General features: G+C 46.7%; 1 protein-coding gene across 8 annotated transcripts in view; it reads left to right on the top strand.

The window, feature by feature from the left end:
• tbc1d7 (TBC1 domain family, member 7) overlaps positions 1–26,477 on the top strand; it is a 69,130-nt gene that overhangs the window by 27,784 nt on the left and 14,869 nt on the right. For 7 of the 8 annotated variants that reach the window (XM_072509541.1, XM_072509545.1, XM_072509543.1 and 4 more), the window contains exons 6-7: positions 2,174–2,319; positions 16,747–16,876. In XM_072509541.1, coding sequence (XP_072365642.1) covers positions 2,174–2,319; positions 16,747–16,876 — 276 coding nt within the window. Of the gene's footprint in view, positions 1–2,173; positions 2,320–16,746; positions 16,877–21,283; positions 21,384–26,477 lie in introns of all 8 variants that reach the window. The other variant, XM_072509539.1, reaches the window with a different exon arrangement.

Below are 26,477 nucleotides of genomic sequence, written 5' to 3'. Positions count from 1 at the left end.
CCTCCCACAAGTCCTGAAAAATGTGCTTGTTAGGTGAATTGGATATTCTGAATTCTCCCTCAGTGTACCCGAACAGGCGCCAGAATGTGGCAACTAGGGGATTTTCGCAGTAACTTCATTGCAGTGTTAATTACTTGTGTCAATAATAAAGATTATTATTATTATAACGCTATTTCTCTCCCGAGATGCTGAGTTTATCCAGCATTTTCTGTTTTTATTTACTAGAATCATAGAAGTTTACAGCATGGAAACAGGCCCTTCGGCCCAACCAGTCCATGCCGCCCAGCTTTTACCATTAAGCTAGTCCCAGTTGCCCGCACTTGGCCCATAACCCTCTATACCCATCTTACCCATGTAACTATCTAAATGCTTTATAGAATAATAATACTGTGTATTATATTTTAAAAACTCCTTCCCCTTTGCAAACTCCTTCCCCTTTGCACTGAACTCTCACTTGCAAACTCTTGAGCTTTGCACTTTGGTAACAATGGCCTCTATTCCACGATAACTCTGTGCAGTAGCAAATGCTGTTTACTTATATAGAGCTTATGACTTGCAGCCAAGTTAAAGCCGCTAATTCAGCATCCTACTCTGCAATTAACATCTATTCAGTTGGATACTTTCAGTTGTTGGCTGTTGAAAGGAAGTTTCTGTTAATGAGTAGCTTAACTAGTGTGCAGTTTACAGTTTTTAAAACTCTCAATCAAATTCTAGAATATTAAACTGAATAGTAAGAAATCTTACAACACCAGGTTAAAGTCCCAACAGGTTTATTTGGAATCACTAGCTTTCGGAGCGCAGCTCCTTCGTCAGGTGAGTGAAGAGATAGGTTACACAAAGACAGCATATAAAGGCAAAGTCAATGATACAAGATGAATGCCAGCTTGTGTAATACATATATATATATATATTAGAGTATATATTAATGAATAGAACTTAAACATGAAGCATGATTGTAAACTTTGCAGATGTCGCAAAAAATGACTGAAGAGGAAAGCTGTTGACTCCAGAATGATATCAATGGTCTGGCTCAGTGGACGGCAAAGTGGCAAATGGAATTCAATTCAGGCAAAGGTTTTGCTTTTGGGGAGGGCAAATAAAGCAAGGGACTACTCAATAAACTGAAGGATATTGAGAGGGGTAGAGGAAGTGAGAGACCTTTGGGTGTCTGCCCACAGGTCCCTGAAGGTGGCAGGGCAGCTGGTGAAGAAAACACATGGAATGTTTTATTTTCTTGGACGAGGTACTGAATACAAAAGAAGGGATGTAATGCTGGAGCTGTCTAAATTGGTGTTTCGGCTACAGCTGGAATTTTGTGTACAGTTCTGACCGTCCAGGAAGGGAAGGACACTTTCTCGGAAGCGGGTACAGAGACTGTTGCCAGGGCTTGAAAATTACAGCTATGAGGAAAGATTGGATAGGCTAGGGGTTTTCCTTCTTAGAACAGAGGAGCTAAGGGGTGAGCTAATTGAGTTGTACAAAATTGAAGGGTCTAGATAGGGTAGTCCGTTTCCCCGAGCTGACCGGTCAATTAGCAGATTTACGATGATTGGTAGAAGGATTAGAGGGAACATGAAAAATGTTTTCACCCAGAAGGTCATGGATGTTTGGAAATCGCTGCCCAAATTGATGTTTGAGGCTGGAACGCTCATTTTAAACGCACCTGGATCTGCACCTGAACTGCTGTGACATGCAAGCTACGGACCAGGCTGCTGGAAAGTGGGATTAAAATGACCAGCTAGTCTGTGTTTTCTCTGTTTTGGCTGGCATGGTCAAGATGGCAGAATGGCCTCTTTCTGTGCTGTACCTTATCGATGGTTCTGAATGCTCCATCGTGTGCTGGATTTCTGACTTTAATACCCTCTTTGCTGACAACTTGGTTCCATATTAGAATGAGCTGAATTCATTACATACTGCTATGAAAGTAACATTTTGAATACAAGTATATTGAGTAATGGCTCGTTGGAGATTCCTTTGATTATCTGCAATTTGCTCACTTCACTCTTTCATAGAGGAAATGGTTTACATATGAGGGGAAACTTTGTTCTTATTTTAAATGGTGTTTTGAAGAGAAATAATAAATTGAACAATGTTCCGAGTGTATTCTCCTTTAACCATACCATGAAATGATTAATAATTGAGAATTTGTATTTATCTTTAATCAATGGATCAGCCAAAGAGCCTTGAACATTACCTGAATCTGGAAGACAGCAAACTCCTCATCCACCTCAAGACAAGCTTGGCCATGAGTAAGCTCCCCTATGACTTGTGGTTCATGCATTGTTTTGCAGGCTGTTTGCCTGAAACCAGCGTTCAAAGGTAGGTATCCTGTTAATGTATCATAATTTATAATAAAATGAATATTGCCGTAAATAAGTGGGTTTCTCTTTAGAACAAAAGAACAAAGAAATGTACAGCACAGGAACAGGCCCTTCGGCCCTCCAAGCCCGTGCCGACCATGCTGCCCGACTAAACTACAATCTTCTACACTTCCTGGGTCCGTATCCCTCTATTCCCATCCTATTCATGTATTTGTCAAGATGCCCCTTAAATGTCACTATCGTCCCTGCTTCCACCACCACCTCCGGTAGCGAGTTCCAAGCACCCACTACCCTCTGCGTAAAAAACTTGCCTCATACATCTACTCTAAACCTTGCCCCTCTCACCTTAAACCTATGCCCCCTAGTAATTGACCCCTCTACCCCGGGGAAAAGCCTCTGACTATCCACTCTGTCTATGCCCCTCATAATTTTGTAGACCTCTATCAGGTCGCCCCTCAACCTCCTTCGTTCCAGTGAGAACAAACCGAGTTTATTCACCGCTCCTCATAGCTAATGCCCTCCATACCAGGCAACATTCTGGTAAATCTCTTCTGCACCCTCTCTAAAGCCTCCACATCTTTCTGGTAGTGTGGCGACCAGAATTGAACACTATACTCCAAGTGTGGCCTAACTAAGGTTCTATAACATGAGAAGATCCATGTGTTGCCTGTTGTCCCATTTGGAAGCAAATGGACGTATTAGTGAGAGGCAGCATGGTTTTGTGAAGGGGAGGTCGTGTCTCACTAACTTGATAGAGTTTTTCGAGGAGGTCACTAAGATGATTGATGCAGGTAGGGCAGTGGATGTTGTCCATATGGACTTCAGTAAGGCCTTTGACAAGGTCCCTCATGGTAGACTAGTACAAAAGGTGAAGTCACACGGGATCAGGGGTGAACTGGCAAGGTGGATACAGAACTGGCTAGGCCATAGAAGGCAGAGGGTAGCAATGGAGGGATGCTTTTCTAATTGGAGGGCTGTGACCAGTGGTGTTCCACAGGGATCAGTGCTGGGACCTTTGCTCTTTGTAGTATATATAAATGATTTGGAGGAAAATGTAACTGGTCTGATTAGTAAGTTTGCAGACGACACAAAGGTTGGTGGAATTGCGGATAGCGATGAGGACTGTCTGAGGATACAGCAGGATTTAGATTGTCTGGAGACTTGGGCGGAGAGATGGCAGATGGAGTTTAATCCGGACAAATGTGAGGTAATGCATTTTGGAAGGGCTAATGCAGGTAGGGAATATACAGTGAATGGTAGAACCCTCAAGAGTATTGAAAGTCAAAGAGATCTAGGAGTACAGGTCCACAGGTCATTGAAAGGGGCAACACAGGTGGAGAAGGTAGTCAAGAAGGCATACGGCATGCTTGCCTTCATTGGCCGGGGCATTGAGTATAAGAATTGGCAAGTCATGTTGCAGCTGTATAGAACCTTAGTTAGGCCACACTTGGAGTATAGTGTTCAATTCTGGTCGCCACACTACCAGAAGGATGTGGAGGCTTTAGAGAGGGTGCAGAAGAGATTTACCAGAATGTTGCCTGGTATGGAGGGCATAAGCTATGAGGAGCGATTGAATAAACTCGGTTTGTTCTCACTGGAACGAAGGAGGTTGAGGGGCGACCTGATAGAGGTATACAAAATTATGAGGGGCATAGACAGAGTGGATAGTCAGAGGCTTTTCCCCAGGGTAGAGGGGTCAATTACTAGGGGGCATAGGTTTAAGGTGAGAGGGGCAAGGTTTAGAGTAGATGTACGAGGCAAGTTTTTTACGCAGAGGGTAGTGGGTGCCTGGAACTCACTACCGGAGGAGGTAGTGGAAGCAGGGACGATAGGGACATTTAAGGGACATCTTGACAAATATATGAATAGGATGGGAATAGAAGGATACGGACCCAGGAAGTGTAGAAGATTGTAGTTTAGTCGGGCAGTATGGTCGGCACGGGCTTGGAGGGCCGAAGGGCCTGTTCCTGTGCTGTACATTTCTTTGTTTGTTCTTGTCATCCTATTCCTGAAAGATAGTATTCATAAACCAAGAAATTACTTTTTGACGTGCAACCACTGCTGTCAAGTGAAGTAGCCAGTTTTCACATAGCAAGATCCTGTAAGTAACCATACCAGTCGGTTCTTGTTGGTGACAATTATTGATCAGGGTCTCTGTTTTTAAAAGTTTTGTACAATCTTTTAATGCCTGCCTGAACTGACAGTGGGATCTATTTAATGTCTTAGTTGAAAGAAGGCATCTCTGACAATCCACCAGTCTTTTATAAACTATTTTGAAGTTGAGGTTAGGTGTCAAGTTTTGGAGTGTGGCATGTTCCTATAAACTCCTGGGTCAATTTTGGGTGATATATGTCCTTGGTAGTGAACTCAATTACATATCCATCAGTATGTGGTGTGAAACTCACTATTAGAACATAGAACATATCGTGCAGAAGGAGGTCATTCGGCACTGACCCACTTCAGCCCTCACTTCCACCCGATCCCTGTAACCCAATTACCCCTCCTAACCTTTTTGGATACTAAGGGCAATTTAGCATGGCTAATCCACCTAACCTGCACGTCTTTAGACTGTGGGAGGAAACCGGTGCACCCGGAGGAAACCCACGCAGACACAGGGAGAACGTGCAGACTCCGCACAGACTGTGACCCAAGCCGGGAATCGAACCTGGGACCCTTTCGCTGTGAAGCCACAGTGCTAACCACTGTGTATTGTCTTGTGAAAACTTGCTGGAATGGCTGAATGAAGTCAGGCAGGCAGAACCTGGGCTGACAAATGAAGAGTAAAAGAAAAAAAAAATTGTTATTGGAAAAGGAAAGGGTTGCTGCTTTTGTTCTTATGACATGGACTGTGCTGGTAACACTGAATGTAGTCCTTATGTGGGAGTCCTAAGACTGGTGAACTGCCTTCTGAATCACTACAATCCTGGAGCTGATGGTGCTTTCATGAAGTGTTCCAGGGTAATGAAAGCAAAATACTTCTGATGCTGGAAACCCAAAATTAAAACAGCAGATGCTAGAAAAACACGGCAGGTCTGGCAGCATCTGTGGAGAGAGAAACAGAGTTAACGTTTTGAGTCTGTATGACTTTTTAAATAAATTTAGAGGACGATGACTTACGAGAGAGACGAGAAGTGATGAAGTCGATTCAGGCTTTATTAAGCGAGACTTGTCCCAGCAGTTCAGCAACAGAATGAAGCGGCGGGGAGAAGCTCGGGTTCTTATACTCTGCCTTCAGGGCGGAGCCAGGAGTCAGCAGCCAACCAGGACCCGGGATCTGTCAGCCAATAGCATCACGGCTTCACAGTCCCACATGACCCCTAATACATACCACCACAAGTACCCAATTCATTGTTTCCAATTAAGGGGCAATTTAGCGTGGCTAATCCACCTAGCCTGCACATCTTGGGTTGTGGGGGCGAAACCCACGCAACCACGGGGAGAATGTGCAAACTCCACACCGACAGTGAGCCAGAGCCGGGATCGAACCTGGGACCTCGGCGCCGTGAGGCAGCAGTGCTAACCACTGTGCTGCCCCCTATTTTGATTCTGAGAACACACTGAAGGAGTGCCATTGTTATTTCCAAGTCAAGATAGAGTGTGATTAGAGGAGACTGGATGGTTGACGGTCATAAAACATAAACATGGAAACATAGAAAATACAGCACAGAACAGGCCCTTCGACTCACGATGTTGTGCCGAACTTTTGTCTGAGATTAAGAACAAATTAATCTACACCCATCATTCTACCGTAATCCATGTACCTATCCAATAGCCGCTTGAAGGTCCCTAATGTTTCTGACTCAACTACTTCCACAGGCAGTGCATTCCATGCCCCCACTACTCTGGGTAAAGAAGCTACCTCTGACATCCCCCCTATATCTTTCACCATTCACCTTAAATTTATATCCCCTTGTAATGGTTTGTTCTACCCGGGAAAAAAGTCTCTGACTGTCTATTCTATCTATTCCCCTGATCATCATCTAAACCTCTATCAAGTCTCCCCTCATCCTTCTCCGTTCTAATGAGAAAAGGCCTAGCACCCTCAACCTTTCCTCATAAGACACACTCTCCATTCCAGGCAACATCCTGGTAAATCTCCTTTGCACCTTTTCCAAAGCTTCCTAAAATGAGGCGAGCAGAACTGCACACAGTACTCCAAATGTGGCCTTACCAAGATTTTGTACAGCTGCATCATCACCTCACGGCTCTTAAATTCAATCCCTCTGCTAATGAACGCTAGCACACCATAGGCCTTCTTCACAGCTCTATCCACTTGAGTGGCAACTTTCAAAGATCTATGAACATAGACTCCAAGATCTCTCTGCTCCTCCACATTGCCAAGAACCCTACCGTTAACCTTGTATTCCGCATTCATATTTGTCCTTCCAAAATGGACAACCTCACACTTTTCAGGGTTAAACTCCATCTGCCACTTCTCAGCCCAGCTCTGCATCCTATCCATGTCTCTTTGCAACTGACAACAGCCCTCCTCACTATCCACAACTCCACCAATTTTCGTATCATCTGCAAATTTACTGACCCACCCTTCATCTCCCTCATCCAAATCATTAATGAAAATCACAAACAGCAGAGGACCCAGAACTGATCCCTGCGGTATGCCACTGTAACTGGGCTCCAGGCTGAATATTTGGCATCCACCACCACTCTCTGACTTCAATAAGACTTGTGAGGCAAGACCTACCCCTCACAAATCCGTGCTGACTATACCTAATCAAGCAGTGTCTTTCCAGATGCTCAGAAATCCTATCCCTCAGTACCCTTTCCATTACTTTGCCTACCACCGAAGTAAGACTAACTGGTCTGTAATTCCCAGGGTTATCCCTGTTCCCTTTTTTGAACAGGGGCATGACATTCACCACTCTCCAATCCCCTGGTACCACCCCTGTTGACAGTGAGGACGAAAAGATCATTGCCAACTGCTCTGCAATTTCATCTCTTGCTTGGATATATCCCGTCAGGCCCGGGGGACTTGTCTATCCTCAAGTTTTTCAAAATTCCCAACACATCTTCCTTCCTAACAAGTATCTCCTCGAGCTTGCCAGTCTGTTTCGCACTGTCCTCTCCGACAATATGGCCCCTCTCATTCGTAAATACTGAAGAAAAGTACTCGTTCAAGACCTCTCCTATCTCTTCAGACTCAATACACAATCTCCCACTACTGTCCTTGATCGGACCTACCCTCATTCCAGTCATTCTCATATTTCTCACATATGTGTAAAAGGCCTTGGGGTTTTCCTTGATCCTACCCGTCAAATATTTTTCATGCCCTCTCTTAGCTCTCCTCATCCCTTTCTTTAGTTCCCTCCTGGCTATCTTGTATCCCTCCGGCGCCCTGTCTGAACCTTGTTTACTCAGCCTTACATAAGTCTCTTTCTTCCTCTTAACAAGACATTCAACCTCTCTTGTCAACCATGGTTCCCTCACTCAACCATCTCTTCCCTGCCTGACAGGGACATACATATCAAGGACACATAGTATCTGTTCCTTGAACAAGTTCCACATTTCAATTGTGTCCTTCCCTGACAGCCTATATTCCCAACTTATGCACTTCAGTTCTTGTCTGACAGCATCGTATTTACCCTTCCTCCAATTGTAAACCTTGCCCTGTTGCACGCACCTATCCCTCTCCATTACTAAAGTGAAAGTCACAGAATTGTGGTCACTATCTCCAAAATGCTCCCCCACTAACATGGTCTTTCCATGATACTTTATAAAAATGTATTCATGGGATGTGAGCTTCACTACTCAGGCCAACATTTATTGTCCATGCCCACTTGCCCATGAGAAGGTGGCGGTTGAAGTCCATGGGGTGTAGATACACCCACATTTCGGCGGGGGGCTGGGGGGGGAGCTCCAGTATTTTGGCCGAGCAATAGTGAAGGAAAGGCGATAATTTTCCAAGTTAGGATGGTGAGTAGCTTGGAGGGGAGCTTCCAGATCGTGGTGTCCCCTTGTGTCTGCTGCCCTTGCCCTTCTAGATGGTAGCAGTTGTGGGTTTGGCAAGTTCTGCCTCAGGAGCCTTGGTGAGTTCCTGCAGTCCATCTTGTAGATCATAGACATGGCTATTCTGCATCGGTGGTGAAGGAATTGAATGTTTGTGCAAGGGGTGTCAATCAAGCAGGCTGTTTTGTTCTGGAAAGTGTCAAGCTTGTTGAGTGTTAGAACATAGAACGATACAGCGCAGTACAGGCCCTTCGGCCCACGATGTTGCACCGAAACAAAAGCCATCTAACCTACACTATGCCATTATCATCCATATGTTTATCCAATAAACTTTTAAATGCCCTCAATGTTGGCGAGTTCACTACTGTAGCCGGTAGGGCATTCCACGGCCTCACTACTCTTTGCGTAAAGAACCTACCTCTGACCTCTGTCCTATATCTATTACCCCTCAGTTTAAAGCTATGTCCCCTCGTGCCAGCCATTTCCATCCGCGGGAGAAGGCTCTCGCTGTCCACCCTATCCAACCCCCTGATCATTTTGTATGCCTCTATTAAGTCTCCTCTTAACCTTCTTCTCTCCAACGAAAACAACCTCAAGTCCATCAGCCTTTCCTCATAAGATTTTCCCTCCATACCAGGCAACAACCTGGTAAATCTCCTCTGCACCCGCTCCAAAGCCTCCACGTCCTTCCTATAATGCGGTGACCAGAACTGTACGCAATACTCCAAATGTGGCCGTACCAGAGTTCTGTACAGCTGCAACATATCCTCCTGACTCCGGAACTCAATCCCTCTACCAATAAAGGCCAACACTCCATAGGCCTTCTTCACAACCCTATCAACCTGGTTGGCAACTTTCAGGGATCTAGGTACATGGACACCTAGATCCCTCTGCTCATCCACACTTCCAAGAACTTTACCATTAGCCAAATATTCCGCATTCCTGTTATTCCTTCCAAAGTGAATCACCTCACACTTCTCTACATTAAACTCCATTTGCCACCTCTCAGCCCAGCTCTGCAGCTTATCTATATCCCTCTGTAACCTGCTACATCCTTCCACACTATCGACAACACCACCGACTTTAGTATCGTCTGCAAATTTACTCACCCACCCTTCTGCGCCTTCCTCTAGGTCATTGATAAAAATGACAAACAGCAACGGCCCCAGAACAGATCCTTGTGGTACTCCACTTGTAACTGAACTCCATTCTGAACATTTCCCATCAACCACCACCCTCTGTCTTCTTTCAGCTAGCCAATTTCTGATCCACATCTCTAAATCACCCTCAATCCCCAGCCTCCGTATTTTCTGCAATAACCTTATCAAACGCTTTGCTGAAATCCATATACACCACATCAACTGCTCTACCCTCGTCTACCTGTTCAGTCACCTTCTCAAAGAACTCGATAAGGTTTGTGAGGCATGACCTACCCTTCACAAAGCCATGCTGACTATCCCTAATCATATTATTCCTATCTAGATGATTATAAATCTTGTCTCTTATAATCCCCTCCAAGACTTTACCCACAACAGACTTGAGGCTCACCGGTCTATAGTTGCCGGGGTTGTCTCTACTCCCCTTCTTGAACACAGGAACCACATTTGCTATCCTCCAGTCCTCTGGCACTACTCCTGTAGCCGATGATGACATAAAAATCAAAGCCAAAGGTCCAGCAATCTCTTCCCTGGCCTCCCAGAGAATCCTAGGATAAATCCCATCAGGACCCGGGGACTTATCTATTTTCAGCCTGTCCAGAATTGCCAACACCTCTTCCCTACGTACCTCAATGCCATCTATTCTATTAGCCTGGGTCTCAGAATTCTCCTCCACAACATTCTCTTTTTCCTGAGTGAATACTGACGAAAAATATTCATTTAGTATCTCGCCTATCTCTTCAGACTCCACACACAACTTCCCATCCCTGTCCTTGACTGGTCCTACTCTTTCCCTAGTCATTCGCTTATTCCTGACATACCTGTAGAAAGCTTTTGGGTTTTCCTTGATCCTACCTGCCAAATACTTCTCATGTCCCCTCCTTGCTCGTCTTAGCTCTCTCTTTAGATCCTTCCTCGCTACCTTGTAACTATCCATCGCCCCAACTGAAACTTCACACCTCATCTTCACATAGGCCTCCTTCTTCCTCTTAACAAGAGATTCCACTTCTTTGGTAAACCACAGTTCCCTCGCTCGACGCCTTCCTCCCTGCCTGACCGGTACATACTTATCAAGAACACGCAGTAGCTGATCCTTGAACAAGCTCCACATATCCAGTGTGCCCAACACTTGCAGCCTACTTCTCCACCTTATCCCCCCCCAAGTCACGTCTAATGGCATCATAATTGCCCTTCCCCCAGCTATAACTCTTGCCCTGCAGTGTATACTTATCCCTTTCCATCATTAATGTAAACGTCACCGAATTGTGGTCACTGTCCCCAAAGTGCTCTCCTACCTCCAAATCCAACACCTGGCCTGGTTCATTACCCAAAACCAAATCCAACGTGGCCTCGCCTCTTGTTGGCCTGTCAACATATTGTGTCAGGAAACCCTTCTGCACACACTGTACAAAAAACGACCCATCTAATGTACTCGAACTATATCTTTTCCAGTCAATATTTGGAAAGTTAAAGTCTCCCATAATAACTACCCTGTTACTTTCGCTCTTATCCAGGATCATCCTCGCCATCCTTTCCTCTACATCCCTAGAACTATTTGGAGGCCTATAGAAGACTACCAACAGGGTGACCTCTCCTTTCATGTTTCTAACCTCAGCCCATACTACCTCGGAAGATGAGTCCCCATCTAGCATCCTCTCCGCCACCGTAATACTGCTCTTGACTAGCAGCGCCACACCTCCCCCTCTTTTGCCTCCTCTGAGCTTACTAAAACACCTAAACCCCGGAACCTGCAACATCCATTCCTGTCCCTGCTCTATCCATGTCTCCGAAATGGCCACAACATCGAAGTCCCAGGTACCAACCCATGCTGCCAGTTCCCCTACCTTATTTCGTATACTCCTGGCATTGAAGTAGACACACTTCAAACCACCTACCTGAACACTGGCCCCCTCCTGCGACGTCAAATCTGTGCTCCTGACCTCTATACTCTCATTCTCCCTTACCCTAAAACTACAATCCAGGTTCCCATGCCCCTGCTGCATTAGTTTAAACCCCCCCAAAGATCACTAACAAATCTCCCCCCCCCCCAGGATATTTGTGCCCCTCAGGTTCAGATGTAGACCATCCTGTCTGTAGAGGTCCTACCTTCCCCAGAAAGAGCCCCAGTTATCCAGAAATCTGAATCCCTCCCGCCTGCACCATCCCTGTAGCCACGTGTTTAATTGCTCTCTCTCCCTATTCCTCATCTCACTATCACGTGGCACGGGCAACAACCCAGAGATAACAACTCTGTTTGTTCTAGTTCTGAGCTTCCATCCTAGCTCCCTGAAAGCCTGCCTGACATCCTTGTCCCCTTTCCTACCTATGTCGTTAGTGCCAATGTGGACCACGACTTGGGGCTGCTCCCCCTCCCCCTAAGGACCCGGAAAACACGATCCGAGACATCACGCACCCTTGCACCTGGGAGGCAACATACCAAACGTGAGTCTCTCACGCTCCCACAAAATCTCCTATCTGTGCCCCTGACTATCGAGTCCGCAATTACTAATGCTCTGCTCCTCTCCCCCCTTCCCTTCTGAGCAACAGGGACAGACTCCGTGCCAGAGGCCCGTACCCCATGGCTTACCCCTGGTAAGTCGTCCCCCCCGCAAGTATCCAAAGCGGTATACTTGTTTCTCAGGGGAACGACCACAGGGGATCCCTGCACTGACTGCTTCTTCCCAGTCCCTCTTACAGTTACCCATCTATCTCCAATCTTTGGTGTAACTAATTCCCTGAAGCTGCTATCTATGACCCCCTCTGCCTCCCGAATGATCCGAAGTTCTTCCAACTCCAGCTCCAGTTCCCTAACTCGGTCTTGGAGGGGCTGGAGATGGCAGCACTTCCTGCAGGTAAAATCAGCAGGGACACTAACGGCATCCCTCCCCTCAAACATCCTGCAGGAGGAACATTGCACTCCCTTCCCTGCCATCCCTCTAACTTTCTACCAAGATCTGGCTAACAACTAAATTACATTTTTTTTAAAATAATAATAATAAAATATGGTACTTACCTCAGACCAATGGGTTTTATTATTAGGTTAGAGGAGGAGGGCGGGTGGGAGACACTACATGTGTAGTGTCTCGGGTTTCCTCTCCACCAGAATTTATTGGTGAGGGTCTTCCCAGAAGTCCGCGGGTCGAACTTCCTGTTCCCGCCTTAAACACTAAAAAAAATTTTTAAAACAGCAAAGAGGGACCGAAAACGGGACCAGGTAAGTGTTTACCGCTGAAATTGACTAGCCTGCCCTGTGAAGGTCTCCCAGAAATCACTAACGCACCACTCCCGCTGAAATCGACTGGCCTGCTCCTGCAAAGACAAGTGTTTTTAAAGGAGAAACTTACCTCCCAGAAATCACTTGCGCACTGCTCCCGCTGAAATTGACTAACCTGCTCCGCTCCCGCTGAAATCGACTGGCCTGCTCCTGCAAAGACAAGTGTTTTTAAAGGAGAAACTTACCTCCCAGAAATCACTTGCGCACTGCTCCCGCTGAAATTGACTAACCTGCTCCGCTCCCGCTGAAATCGACTGGCCTGCTCCTGCAAAGACAAGTGTTTTTAAAGGAGAAACTTACCTCCCAGAAATCACTTGCGCACTGCACCCGCTGAAATTGACTAACCTGCTCCGCTCCCGCTGAAATCGACTCAACTGTTGTTGGAGAGTTGAGCTGGATACTTTGGGAGAAAGCTGATTGAAATCCTCCATCCAGCATTCAGAACCAAAAGTGAAACTAAAATGAAACCTCGTGGCTCAGAGAAACATTCCAGAATCTTCAGCCAGAAATGTTTAGTGGATGATTAATCTCGGCCTCCTTGTGGTTCCCAGCATCACAGTTGCCAGTCTTCAGCCAATTTGACTCACTCCACGTAATATCAAGAAACGGTTGAAGCCACTGGATACTGAAAAGGCTATGGGCCCTGACAATGTTCCGGCAATTATACTGAAGACTTGCATTCCAGAATTTGCCATGCCCCTAGCCAAGCTCTTCGAGTACAGCTTCAACATTGGCATTTATCCGGCAATGTGGAAAATTGCTCAGATGTGTCCTGTACACAAAAGCAGGACAAATCAAACCCGACCAATTGAAGAAATGAAGGGGTTATCAATAGTGCTATTAAGTGGCACTTAATTAGCAATAACCAGCTCACTGACGCTCAGTATGGATTCCGCCAGGGTCACTCAGCTCCTGTTTTATGTTCTATAGTGTAGATGGGCTTTAGAGTGGTTTCACAGGTCGGCGCAACATCGAGGCCGAAGGGCCTGTACTGCGCTGTAATGTTCTATGACCTTATTTCAGCTTGGTTCAAACATGGAGAAAAGAGCTGGACTGGTGAGGTGAGGGTGACTACCCTTGACATTAAGACAGCATTGGAATGGGTGTTGCATCAAGCAGTCCTAACAAAACTAGAGTCAGTGGGAATCAATGGAAACTCTCCGCTGGTTGGAGTCACACCTAACACAAAGGAGTATGATTGTGGTTGTTGGAGGTCATTCATCTCGGCTCCAAGACATGATTATAGGAGTTCTTCAGGATAGGTTACTCGATCCACCCATCTTCAGTTCCTTCATCAATGACCTTCCTTCCATCATTTTTAAAAAATATATTTTTATTCTCCTTTTTCACATTTTCTCCCAAATTTACACCCACCAACAATAAACAATAGTCAGTAACGAATGTAATGTCAATCCACATATCAATAACAACGATCCCATCCTCTCACCAAACCCCAAACATTCGCCCGCATGTTCACATAAACAAATGACAAAAAGGAACCAGGAATCACCCATCGTCACCATTAACACACACAGCCCCCCTCCCCCCAATCCTCCCACCTACCCGCCCCAACTAATGTTCGATGTTATCCAGTTCTTGAAAGTGCATAATGAATAATGCCCATGAATTGTAGAACCCCTCCATCCTTCCCCTCAGTTCAAACTTAACCTTCTCAAGAGTCAAGAATTCCAACAGGACCCCCGCCACGCCAGGGCACAAGGTGGAGAGGAACAGAGGGACTTTGGTGTGCATGTACACCAGTCTCTTAAGGTAGCAGAGCAGGCGGATACAGTGGTTAAGAAGGCATATGGTATGCTTGCCTTATTAACTGAGGCATAGAGTTCAAGAGCAGTGTAATACGCTGGTTAGGCCACAGCTCAGAGTGTTGTGTGCAGTTCTGAAACCCACTTTATAGGAGGGATGTGATGGACTTGAAAGCGTGCAGAGAAGATTTACCAGGATGTTGCCTGGGCTGGGGAGTTTCGGCTATGAAGAGAGTTTGGATAGATGGGCTGTTTTCCTTGGAGCAGAGGAGACTGAGGGGGTATGTGATTGAGATGTATAAAATTATGAGGAACATAGTTAGAATAGACAGGAAGAAACTTTTCCCCTTGGTAGAGGGATCAATGACCAGGGGGTGTAGAATTAAGGTAAGGAGCTGGAGATTTAGAGGGGATGTGGGGGGAAAGCTTTTCACCCAGAAGATGGTGGGAGTTTGGAATTCACTTCCTCAGAAGGTGGTAGAGGCAGAAACCATTATAATATTTAAATATGTACTTGCAATGCCAAGGCAAACAAGGCTATGGGCCAAGTGCTCGAAAATTGGATAGAACAAAGAACAAAGAAAGGTACAGCGCAGGAACAGGCCCTTCAGCCCTCCAAGCCTGTGCCGACCATGATGCCCGAACTTAAAAAAAACTTTCTGCCCTTACTCGGTCCGTATACCTCTATTTCCTGCCTATTCATGTATCCATCCATATGCCTCTTAAATGCTGTTAATGTGTCTGCTTCCACCACATCCTCTGGCATCACGTTCCAGGTACCCACCACTCTCCTCGTGAAAACCTTACCCCGCACATCTCCCTTAAACTTTCCTCCTCTCACTTTGAACCTGTGCTCCCTTGTAATTGACACTTCCACCCTTGAAAAAAGTCTCTGACTGTCCACCCTGTCTATGCCTCTCATAATTTTGCAGACTTCTATCAGATCTGCCCTCAGCCTCCGTCTTTCCAGTGAAAACAATCCTAGTCTAATCAACCTCTCGTCATAGCCAACACCTCGAGACCAGGCAACATCCTGGTGAACCTTCTTTGCACTCTCTTCAAAGCTTCCACGTCCTGACAATGTGGTGACCAGAACTACATGCAATGCCCCAAATACGGCCGAACCAAGGTTTTATATAGCTGCAACATGATTTCCCAATTCCTGTATTCAATGCCCCGGTTGATGAAGGCAAGCATGCCATATGCCTTCTTAATCACCTTGGCCACCTGTGTGGCCACTTTTAGGGAACTGTGGATCTACACACCCAGATCACTCTGTGTGTTAATGTTCCTAAGTGTTTTGCCATTTACAGTATAATTCGTACCTAGATTTGATCCTCCAAAATTAAACTCCATCTGCCGTTTCTGTGCCCGAGTCTCCAATCCTTTTGAATCCTCGGACAATCTTTGTCACTATCAGCAACTCCACGAATCTTCGTGTCATCCTCAAACTTACTAATCAGACCATCCACATTTTCCTCCAGACCATTATATATTCTACAAACAACAGAGGTCCTAGCATTGATCCCTGCGGAAAACCACTAGCTACAGATCTCCATTCAGAAAAACACCCTTCCACCCCTCCTCTCTGTCTTCTGTAACCTAGCCAATTCTATAACCAAGCCAGATTAAAATGGCTAGATGGTTGTTTTTAACTGATGCAGACGGGATAGGCTGAAGGGCCTTTTCTGTGCTGTAGACCTCTATTACTCTAACCTCTCTTGACCAGAAAATGAAAAAGTGTGAAGCCTCATTTCTTCAACCCGTGAGTTGTTGCTGACAATATAAATATCAAATTTTAAAATGTGAAAGAAAAATATGTCTTCTGTCTCTCTTAATTCCCTCACTCTGAATCCAATCTATCCTTTCCTCTCTCTTTCTGCATCTGATTTGACATTGAATTTATCCACTCAATCATCCTCTTAGTCCTTTGTTTCTTTCTCAATCCTTACCATTCTTTGTGTCTGTTCTGCTTCAGAAATGGGTATTATGAATTCCTTTGCACAATCTGAAGATGAGCATAAAACCTTTCCTGTATCCTGGCCTGCTTTCCTGCCACAATCAACAGTACCAAAGATAGATTAACAGGTTAATTGCTATTTGTGAGTCATTGTATACAGTGCCACCTTGCATAATAATAATACTTCAAAAGTAATCATTTGTAAGTATGCTATGAGGCATTTCATTCGAGAAGGCACTATCAGTTCAAATATGGTTTATTTTGTCTGTGAAACCACACTTCTAGCATGATGATTTTTGATTTTCAGAGTTTGGGACAAAATCATAAGTGGATCCTGCAAAATCCTGGTCTTTGTAGCGTTGGAGATTTTATTAACTTTTAAAATGAAATTGATGGCGATGAATAAAGCAGAGAATATTGCCCAGTTCCTGCAAAATGTAAGTGTCACTCATCACAATGCTGCATTGTTGTGTTGGTAAAATTTCCCAAGTAAATTGCCTCCGTAGTCAACAAAAGTTGAATAATAACACACAATACCTCATCGAGTTTGAATGTTGCAAAGCGCTTTACATAATGGTGAGTTGTTCTACTGCATTTCTGGTGATGTTTCAGATTGTGCAATGTGGATTTTCAAAATGAGTTTTGCTATCGATTACTGTAACTGATTTTTGAGTACTTATCATAGAACATAGAACAATACAGAGCAGTACAGGCCCTTCGGCCCACGATGTTGCACCGAAACAAAAGCCATCTAACCTATACTATGCCATTATCATCCATATGTTTATCCAATAAACTTTTAAATGCCCTTAATGTTGGCGAGTTCACTACTGTAGCAGGTAGGGCATTCCACGGCCTCACTACTCTTTGCGTAAAGAACCTACCTCTGACCTCAGTCCTATATCTATTACCCCTCAGTTTAAAGTTATGTCCCCTCGTGCCAGCCATATCCATCCGCGGGAGAAGGCTCTCACTGTCCACCCTATCTAACCCCCTGATCATTTTGTATGCCTCTATTAAGTCTCCTCTTAACCACCTTCTCTCCAACGAAAACAACCTCAAGTCCATCAGCCTTTCCTCATAAGATTTTCCCTCCATACCAGGCAACATCCTGGTAAATCTCCTCTGCACCTGCTCCAAAGCCTCCACGTCCTTCCTATAATGCGGTGACCAGAACTGTACGCAATACTCCAAATGCGGCCGTACCAGAGTTCTGTACAGCTGCAACATGACCTCCCGACTCCGGAACTCAATCCCTCTACCAATAAAGGCCAACACTCCATAGGCCTTCTTCACAACCCTATCAACCTGGGTGGCAACTTTCAGGGATCTATGTACATGGACACCTAGATCCCTCTGCTCATCCACACTTTCAAGAACTTTACCATTAGCCAAATATTCCGCATTCCTGTTATTCCTTCCAAAGTGAATCACCTCACACTTCTCTACATTAAACTCCATTTGCCACCTCTCAGCCCAGCTCTGCAGCTTATCTATATCCCTCTGTAACCTGCTACATCCTTCCACACTATCGACAACACCACCGACTTTAGTATCGTCTGCAAATTTACTCACCCACCCTTCTGCGCCTTCCTCTAGGTCATTGATAAAAATGACAAACAGCAACGGCCCCAGAACAGATCCTTGTGGTACTCCACTTGTGACTGTACTCCATTCTGAACATTTCCCATCAACCACCACCCTCTGTCTTCTTTCAGCTAGCCAATTTCTGATCCACATCTCTAAATCACCCTCAATCCCCAGCCTCCGTATTTTTTGCAATAGCCTACCGTGAGGAACCTTATCAAACGCTTTGCTGAAATCCATATACACCACATCAACTGCTCTACCCTCGTCTACCTGTTCAGTCACCTTCTCAAAGAACTCGATAAGGTTTGTGAGGCATGACCTACCCTTCACAAAGCCATGCTGACTATCCCTGATCATATTATTCCTATCTAGATGATTATAAATCTCGTCTCTTATAATCCCCTCCAAGACTTTACCCACTACAGACGTGAGGCTCACCGGTCTATAGTTGCCGGGGTTGTCTCTGCTCCCCTTTTTGAACAAAGGGACCACATTTGCTATCCTCCAGTTCTCTGGCACTATTCCTGTAGCCAATGATGACATAAAAATCAAAGCCAATGGTCCAGCAATCTCTTCCCTGGCCTCCCAGAGAATCCTAGGATAAATCCCATCAGGTCCCGGGGACTTATCTATTTTCAGCCTGTCCAGAATTGCCAACACCTCTTCCCTACGTACCTCAATGCCATCTAATCTATTTACCTGGGTCTCAGCATTCTCCTCCACAACATTATCTTTTTCCTGAGTGAATACTGACGAAAAATATTCATTTAGTATCTCGCCTATCTCTTCAGACTCTACACACAACTTCCCATCCCTGTCCTTGACTGGTCCTACTCTTTCCCTAGTCATTCGCTTATTCCTGACATACCGATAGAAAGCTTTTGGGTTTTCCTTGATCCTTCCTGCCAAATACTTCTCATGTCCCCTCCTTGCTCGTCTTAGCTCTCTCTTTAGATCCTTCCTCGCTACCTTGTAACTATCCATCGCCCCAACTGAAACTTCACACCTCATCTTCACATAGGCCTCCTTCTTCCTCTTAACAAGAGATTCCACTTCTTTGGTAAACCACGGTTCCCTCGCTCGGCACCTTCCTCCCTGTCTGACCGGTACATACTTATCAAGAACACGCAGTAGCTGATCCTTGAACAAGCTCCACTTATCCAGTGTGTCCAACACTTGCAGCCTACTTCTCCACCTTATCCACCCCAAGTCACGTCTAATGGCATCATAATTTCCCTTCCCCCAGCTATAACTCTTGCCCTGTGGTGTATACTTATCCCTTTCCATCCTTAACGTAAACGTCACCGAATTGTGGTCACTGTCCCCAAAGTGCTCACCTACCTCCAAATCCAACACCTGGCCTGGTTCATTACCCAAAACCAAATCCAATGTGGCCTCGCCTCTTGTTGGCCTGTCAACATATTGTGTCAGGTAACCCTCCTGCACACACTGTACAAAAAACGACCCATCTAATGTACTCGAACTATATCTTTTCCAGTCAATATTTGGAAAGTTAAAGTCTCCCATAATAACACCCCTGTTACTTTCGCTCTTATCCAGGATCATCCTCGCCATCCTTTCCTCTACATCCCTAGAACTATTTGGAGGCCTATAGAAGACTCCCAACAGTGTGACCTCTCCTTTCATGTTTCTAACCTCAGCCCATACTACCTCGGAAGACGAGTCCCCATCTACCATCCTCTCCGCCACCGTAATACTGCTCTTGAATTGCAGCGCCACACCTCCCCCTCTTTTGCCTCCTTCTCTGAGCTTACTAAAACACCTAAACCCCGGAACCTGCAACATCCATTCCTGTCCCTGCTCTATCCATGTCTCCGAAATGGCCACAACATCGAAGTCCCAGGTACCAACCCATGCTGCCAGTTCCCCTACCTTATTTCGTATACTCCTGGCATTGAAGTAGACACACTTCAAACCACCTACCTGAGCACTGGCCCCCTCCTGCGACGTTAAATCTGAGCTCCTGACCTCTATACTCTCATTCTCCCTTACCCTAAAACTACAATCCAGGTTCCCATGCCCCTGCTGCATTTGTTTAAACCCCCCCAAAGAGCACTAACAAATCTCCCCCCCAGGATATTTGTGCCCCGCAGGTTCAGATGTAGACCATCCTGTCTGTAGAGGTCCCACCTTCCCCAGAAAGAGCCCCAGTTATCCAGAAATCTGAATCCCTCCCGCCTGCACCATCCCTGTTTAATTGCTCTCTCTCCCTATTCCTCATCTCACTATCACGTGGCACGGGCAACAACCCAGAGATAACAACTCTGTTTGTTCTAGTTGTGAGCTTCCATCCTACCTCCCTGAAAGCCTGCCTGACATCCTTATCCCCTTTCCTACCTATGTCGTTAGTGCCAATGTGGACCACGACTTGGGGCTGCTCCCCCTCCCCCTTAAGGACCCGGAAAACACGACCCGAGACATCACGTACCCTAGCACCTGGGAGGCAACATACCAAACGTGAGTCTCTCACGCTCCCACAAAATCTCCTATCTGTGCCCCTGACTATAGAGTCCCCAATTACTAATGCTCTGCTCCTCTCCCCCCTTCCCTTCTGAGCAACAGGGACAGACTCCGTGCCAGAGGCCCGTACCCCATGGCTTACCCCTGGTAAGTCCCCCCCCCCCCCCACAAGTATCCAAAGCGGTATACTTGTTTCTCAGGGGAACGACCGCAGGGGATCCCTGCACTGACTGTTTTTTCCCAGTCCCTCTTACAGTTACCCATCCATCTCCAATCTTTGGTGTAACTAATTCCCTGAAGCTGCTATCTATGACCCCCTCTGCCTCCCGAATGATCCGAAGTTCTTCCAACTCCAGCTCCAGTTCCGTAACTCGGTCTTGGAGGAGCTGGAGATGGCAGCACTTCCTGCAGGTAAAATCAGCAGGGACACTAACGGCATCCCTCACCTCAAACATCCTGCAGGAGGAACATTGCACTCCCTTCCCTGCCATTCCACTAACTTTCTACCAAGATCTGACCAACAACTAATTTAAATTTTTTTATATAAAAAAAAATAAAAAAATATTAATAACAATAATAAAATATGGTACTTACCTCACACCAATGGGTTTTATTATTAGGTTAGAGGAGGAGGGCGGGTGGGAAACACTACACGTGTAGTGTCTCGGGTTTCCTCGCCACCAGAATTTATTGGTGAGGGTCTTCACAGAAGTCCGCGGGTCGACTTCCTGTTCCCACCTTAAACACTAGAATTTTTAAAAAAAAATTTAAAGGAGAAAGGAGAAACTTACCTCCCAGAAATCACTTCCGCACTGCCCCCGCTGAAATGGACTAACCTGCTCCGCTCCTGCTGAAATCGACTTGGCCTGCAAGGTAAGTAAGTTAATCAGTACTTACCTCACCACAGGCAGCGACCTTTTAAACGGTCCCCTCTGCCTCGCAGCCCCCGCGCTTTTTCAAATTCCCGCGCTGTTTCTAAGGTCCCAGCTCTCACTCCCGAACTCAACAGCTGACCTGCAAGGTAAGTAAGTTAATCTGTACTTACCTCACCACAGGCAGCGACCTTTTAAACGGTCCCCTCTGCCTCGCAGCCCCCGCGCTTTTTCAAATTCCCATGCTGATTCTAAGGTCCCAGCTCTCACTCCCGAACTCAACAGCTGACCTGCAAGGTAAGTAAGTTAATCTGTACTACAGCATTGTTGTTTCCCCGCCAACATCAGTCCCTCAGTTCTGGTCCAGTTTCTCTTTTTGAATGAAGGTCCATGCTTCTTCCGACGTTTCAAAATAGTAATGTCTATCCTGGTGCGTGACCCATAATCGCGCCGGCTGCAACATCCCGAACTTCACTTCTTATGCAGCACCTCCTTGGCTCGATTGAAACTCGCCCTCCTTCTCGCCACCTCCGCACTCCAATCCTGATACACTCGTATCACCGCATTCTCCCCATCTGCTACTTCGTACCTCCTTGGCCCATCTCAGAACAACCTCTCTGTCATTGAAGCAGTGAAATCGCACGATCATCACCCTAGGTGGTTCTCCAGCCTTTGGTCTCCTCGCAGGGACCCGGTGGGCCCCTTCCACTTCCAAGGGGCCCCGAGGGGGCCTCAGCTCCCATTAGCGAGCGTAGCATCGTGCTCGCATAAGCCCCGCCGTCAGCTCCTTCCACTCGGGGAGACCCAGGATCCGGAGGTTCTTTCATAGAATCTACAGTGCAGAAGGAGGCCATTCGGCCCATCGAGTCTGCACCGGCTCTTGGAAAGAGCACACTACCCAAGGTCAACACCTCCACCCTATCCCCATAACCCAACAACCCCCCCCCCCCCAACACTAAGGGAAATTTTGGACACTAAAGGCAATTTATCATGGCCAATCCACCTAACCTGCACATCTTTGGATTGTGGGAGGAAACCGGAGCACCCGGAGGAAACCCACGCACACACTGGGAGGATGTGCAGACTCTGCACAGACAGTGACCCAAGCCGGAATCGAACCTGGGACCCTGGAGCTGTGAAGCAATTGTGCTATCCACAATGCTACCGTGCTGCCCTTTCTCCTTGATCTATTTTCCAGGACTTCAATTCAATTCTTTCAATGCACTTCTTATGGAGCGCCTCGTGCGTCTGCATTTTGACCGCTAGGCCCAGGATCTCGTCCTCGTTGTCCGTTACCATCTGCTCCACCACACGGAGCTCTATCTCCTGGGCCTTTTGTGTCTCTTTAAGCCCCTCGATTGCCTGTAGCATCGGGGCCAGCACCTCCTTTTTTAGCAGCTCCACACACCGTCTTAAAAATTCATCCTGGTCCGGTCCCCATGTTGCCTGGGCTCCCTCCGAAGCCAACTTGCTCCTTTCTTTCCTCTGCCGCTGCCCTCGAGGATTCTCCGAGATCTGGCCGCCGCCGATCTTTTTCTTTCCCACTGGGGGGGACTCCCTGTTGCTTCACCCCACACGGTTTCGTCAAAAAAAAAAAAATTCCCGTTGGGGCTCTTAAAGAGCCCGAAGGTCCGTCTAAGCTGGAGCCGCCGAAACGTGCGGCTTAGCTGGTCATCGCCGCAACCGGAAGTCCATGTCCTTACTCTTATGTTCAGGATGATTTGTCCCCAAATATCTTTGAAGTTTAGGAGTTACCATGGAAATGTTGGATAATAGGTGTGGTTCAGAGGAATCTTGGACTCCAGTGCACATTAATCCAAGGGGCATATAGCCTGTCATACCTGCTTATTTCCTGCCATCACGTCAGTTCTCGTGGGCAGTGAGCAGTACATCCCTAATTGTTCTGCAGTGATTGCTTGAAGTGGTCCATCTTCTTCACTTATTTTCCACTTCTTTGAGCCGCCCTCCTTCATCCACTGAACTATTGCTGAGTAGCATGCCTAGATAAAATAATCTTTATTATTGTCACAAGTAGGCTTACATTAACACCGCAATGAAGTTACTGTGAAAAGCCCCCAGTTGCCACACCAACGCCTGTTCGGGTACAGAGAGGGAGAATTCAGAATGTCTAATTCACCTAACAGCTCGTCTTTCGGGACTTGTGGGAGGAAACCCACGCAGACACGGGGAGAATGTGCAGACTCCACACAGACAGTGACCCAAGCGGGAATCGAACCAGGGACCCTGGTGCTGTGAAGCAACAATGCTAACCACAGTGCTACCCTGCCGCCCGCAGCAATGAGTGATAAACTACTATCTCACACAGTTAAGTACTCCGAGCCTGTGACCTCTGGAATTTGAAAGAGGCAAACACATCACAAATGGCCCCCTAACATTAACCCGTGGCTAAGCCAGCCTTCCATGGCCACTTAACCCCAGGAAGTAGTGCCCACTTTAGAAAACATTTCACTTCTGCCAGCAGGTAGAGAAAACATGAAAGAGTATTTGAGCCTGCTCTGATGTCACTGCCGCTCTTCACGCTGCTAATCACTGCTCAGGTTGCTGGTTTGATGCCCAATAATAAGCAGGATTCTTTGAAGTGTGGAGGAACAGAGGGATCTTGGGGTCCACGTACATAGATTCCTCAATTTGCCACTCAGGTTGATAGGGTTGTTAAGAAGGCGTATGGTGAGTTGGCTTTCATTAACAGGGGGATTGAGTTTAAGAGCCGCGAGGTTTTGCTGCAGCTTTATAAAACACTAGTTAGACCACACTTGGAATATTGTGTCCAGTTCTGGTCGCCTCATTATAGGAAAGATGTGGATGCTTTGGAGAGGGTGCAGAGGAGATTTACCAGAATGCTGCCTGGACTGGAGGGCATGTCTTATGAAGAAAGGTTGAGGGAAGAAGGAAGAGAGGTGATTTAATAGTGGTGTACAAGGTGATGAGAGGCATGATAGAGTGGATAGCCAGAGACGTTTCCCCAGGGTGGAAATGGCTGTCACGAGGGGATATATTTTTAAGGTTATTGGAGGAAGGTGTAGGGGAGATATCAGAGGTTGGTTCTTTACACAGAGAGTGGTGGGTGTGTGAAAGCGCGGCCAGCAGAGGTGGTGGAGTCAGAGTCATTAGGGACATTTAAGCGACTCTTAGACAGGCACATGGACAGCAAGCAGTAAATTGAAGGGGTGTAGGTTAGGTTGATCTGGGATTAGGATAAATGGCCGGCACAACATCGTGAGTCGAAGGACCTGTACTGTGTTGTACTGTTCTATGTTCTAACAGTGGAACTGAAAAAGTCAAATAGGCAAATCGGAACCTGGCCCCTCTCAGCCTTGGTGAATTGCTGCAATGGTGTAGATGGTGTACACTGTTGCCATTGTGGGCCAGTGGTGGAGGTGGTGTCAACTGTCGCAGCTACATTCATCCAGGCAAGGGGACAGCATTTCCCGAAAAACGTGCTTGTTAGGTGAATTGGGCATTCTGAATTCTCTCTGTGTACCTGAACAGGCGCCGGAGTGAGGCGACTAGGGGATTTTCACAGTACCTACATTGCAGTGTTAATATAAACTTATTTGTGACAATAATTAAGATTATTATTATTATTTCATCATATTCCTGACTTATGCCTTGTAGATGGTGGACAGGCTTTGGGGAGTCAGGAAGTTAGTTACGTGTCACAGGATTCCTAGACCTGCTCCTGTAACCACAGTATTTATATAGTTAGTCAATGTCTGGCCAATGGTAAGCCCCCCCCCCCCCCCCCCCCCAGGGTGTGATATTGGGGTATTCGGTGGTTGTGATGCCATTGAATGTTGATGGGCGATAGATGGTTAGATCCTCTTTTGTTGCCTAGCACTTGTGTGGCGTGAATGTTACTTACTTACCACTTGTCAGTCCAAACCTGGATATTTTCTGGGTCTTGCTGCATTTTGACATGGATTGCTTTGGTATCCGAGGAGTCGCAAACGGTGCTGAGCATTGTGCAGTTATCAGGAAACATCCCACTTCTGACGATGGAAGGAAGGGCATAAACTAAGATGACTGACAGGGACTTCCGGTGGCAGCCATAGAGGAGTAGGTCGCACATTTGAAAGCTCCCACCTGTGACGAACCTTTGCACCTTTTTCCCCTGGTTTTTTTTGGATTTTATGGGATAAATCGGTGAAGAGTGAGACAATGAGGAGAAATCCCCCTCTGGTGTATTCCCCTCTGGAGAATTGGACCAGAAGTGGCCGTGTGAGAAGACAAAGTCCTAAAAGGAAGACGCGAGCAGAGCCGCGGGAAAGCATGGCTGAGAGCAAGGGCCGCGGGGAGACGGCACAGTGGTCGACGGGGCAGCTGGTGGAGTTTTTCGAAGATTGCTTCGCCAAGCTGAGGAAGGACACGCTGGACCAGATTAAGGCTTTGATTTATCAAGTTGTGCAGAATCAAGAGACCCATGGAAGAGCGATCCAGGAGATGGAGAAAAAGGTGTCCGAGCACGAGGAATACATAACCATGCTGGAGACCAAGGTGGAGACGATGAACGATCGCCAGAAAAGAATGCAGGAGAAGCTGGAGGACCTGGAGAACAGGTCCAGGAGGCAGAATCTTAAAATTGTCAGCCTCCCTGGAGGCAGTGCGGGATCGGATGCGAGGGCTTATGTAACGGACATGTTGGAGAAGTTGATGGGGGCTGAGGCGTTCCCTCGGCCCCTGGAAGTGGATAGAGCGCACAGAGCCCTCGCGAAGAAGCCCCGAGCGAACGAGCCGCCGAGGGCGATGGTGGTACGCTTTCACCGATTCAGAATTTACAGAATTTACAGTGCAGAAGGAGGCCATTCGGCCCATCGAGTCTGCACCGGCTCTTGGAAAGAGCACCCTACCCAAGGTCCACACCTCCACCCTATCCCCATAACCCAGTAACCCCACCCTACACTAAGGGCAATTTTGGACACTATGGGCAATTTATCATGGCCAATCCACCTAACCTGCACATCTTTGGACTGTGGGAGGAAACCGGAGCACCCGGAGGAAACCCACGCACACACGGGGAGGATGTGCAGACTCCGCACAGACAGTGACCCAAGCCGGAATCGAACCTGGGACCCTG

The sequence above is a fragment of the Scyliorhinus torazame genome, chromosome 6 (genome assembly GCF_047496885.1).
Source record: "Scyliorhinus torazame isolate Kashiwa2021f chromosome 6, sScyTor2.1, whole genome shotgun sequence".
Classification (NCBI taxonomy): domain Eukaryota; kingdom Metazoa; phylum Chordata; class Chondrichthyes; order Carcharhiniformes; family Scyliorhinidae; genus Scyliorhinus; species Scyliorhinus torazame.
This window is presented reverse-complemented; position numbering and strand designations above follow the sequence as displayed.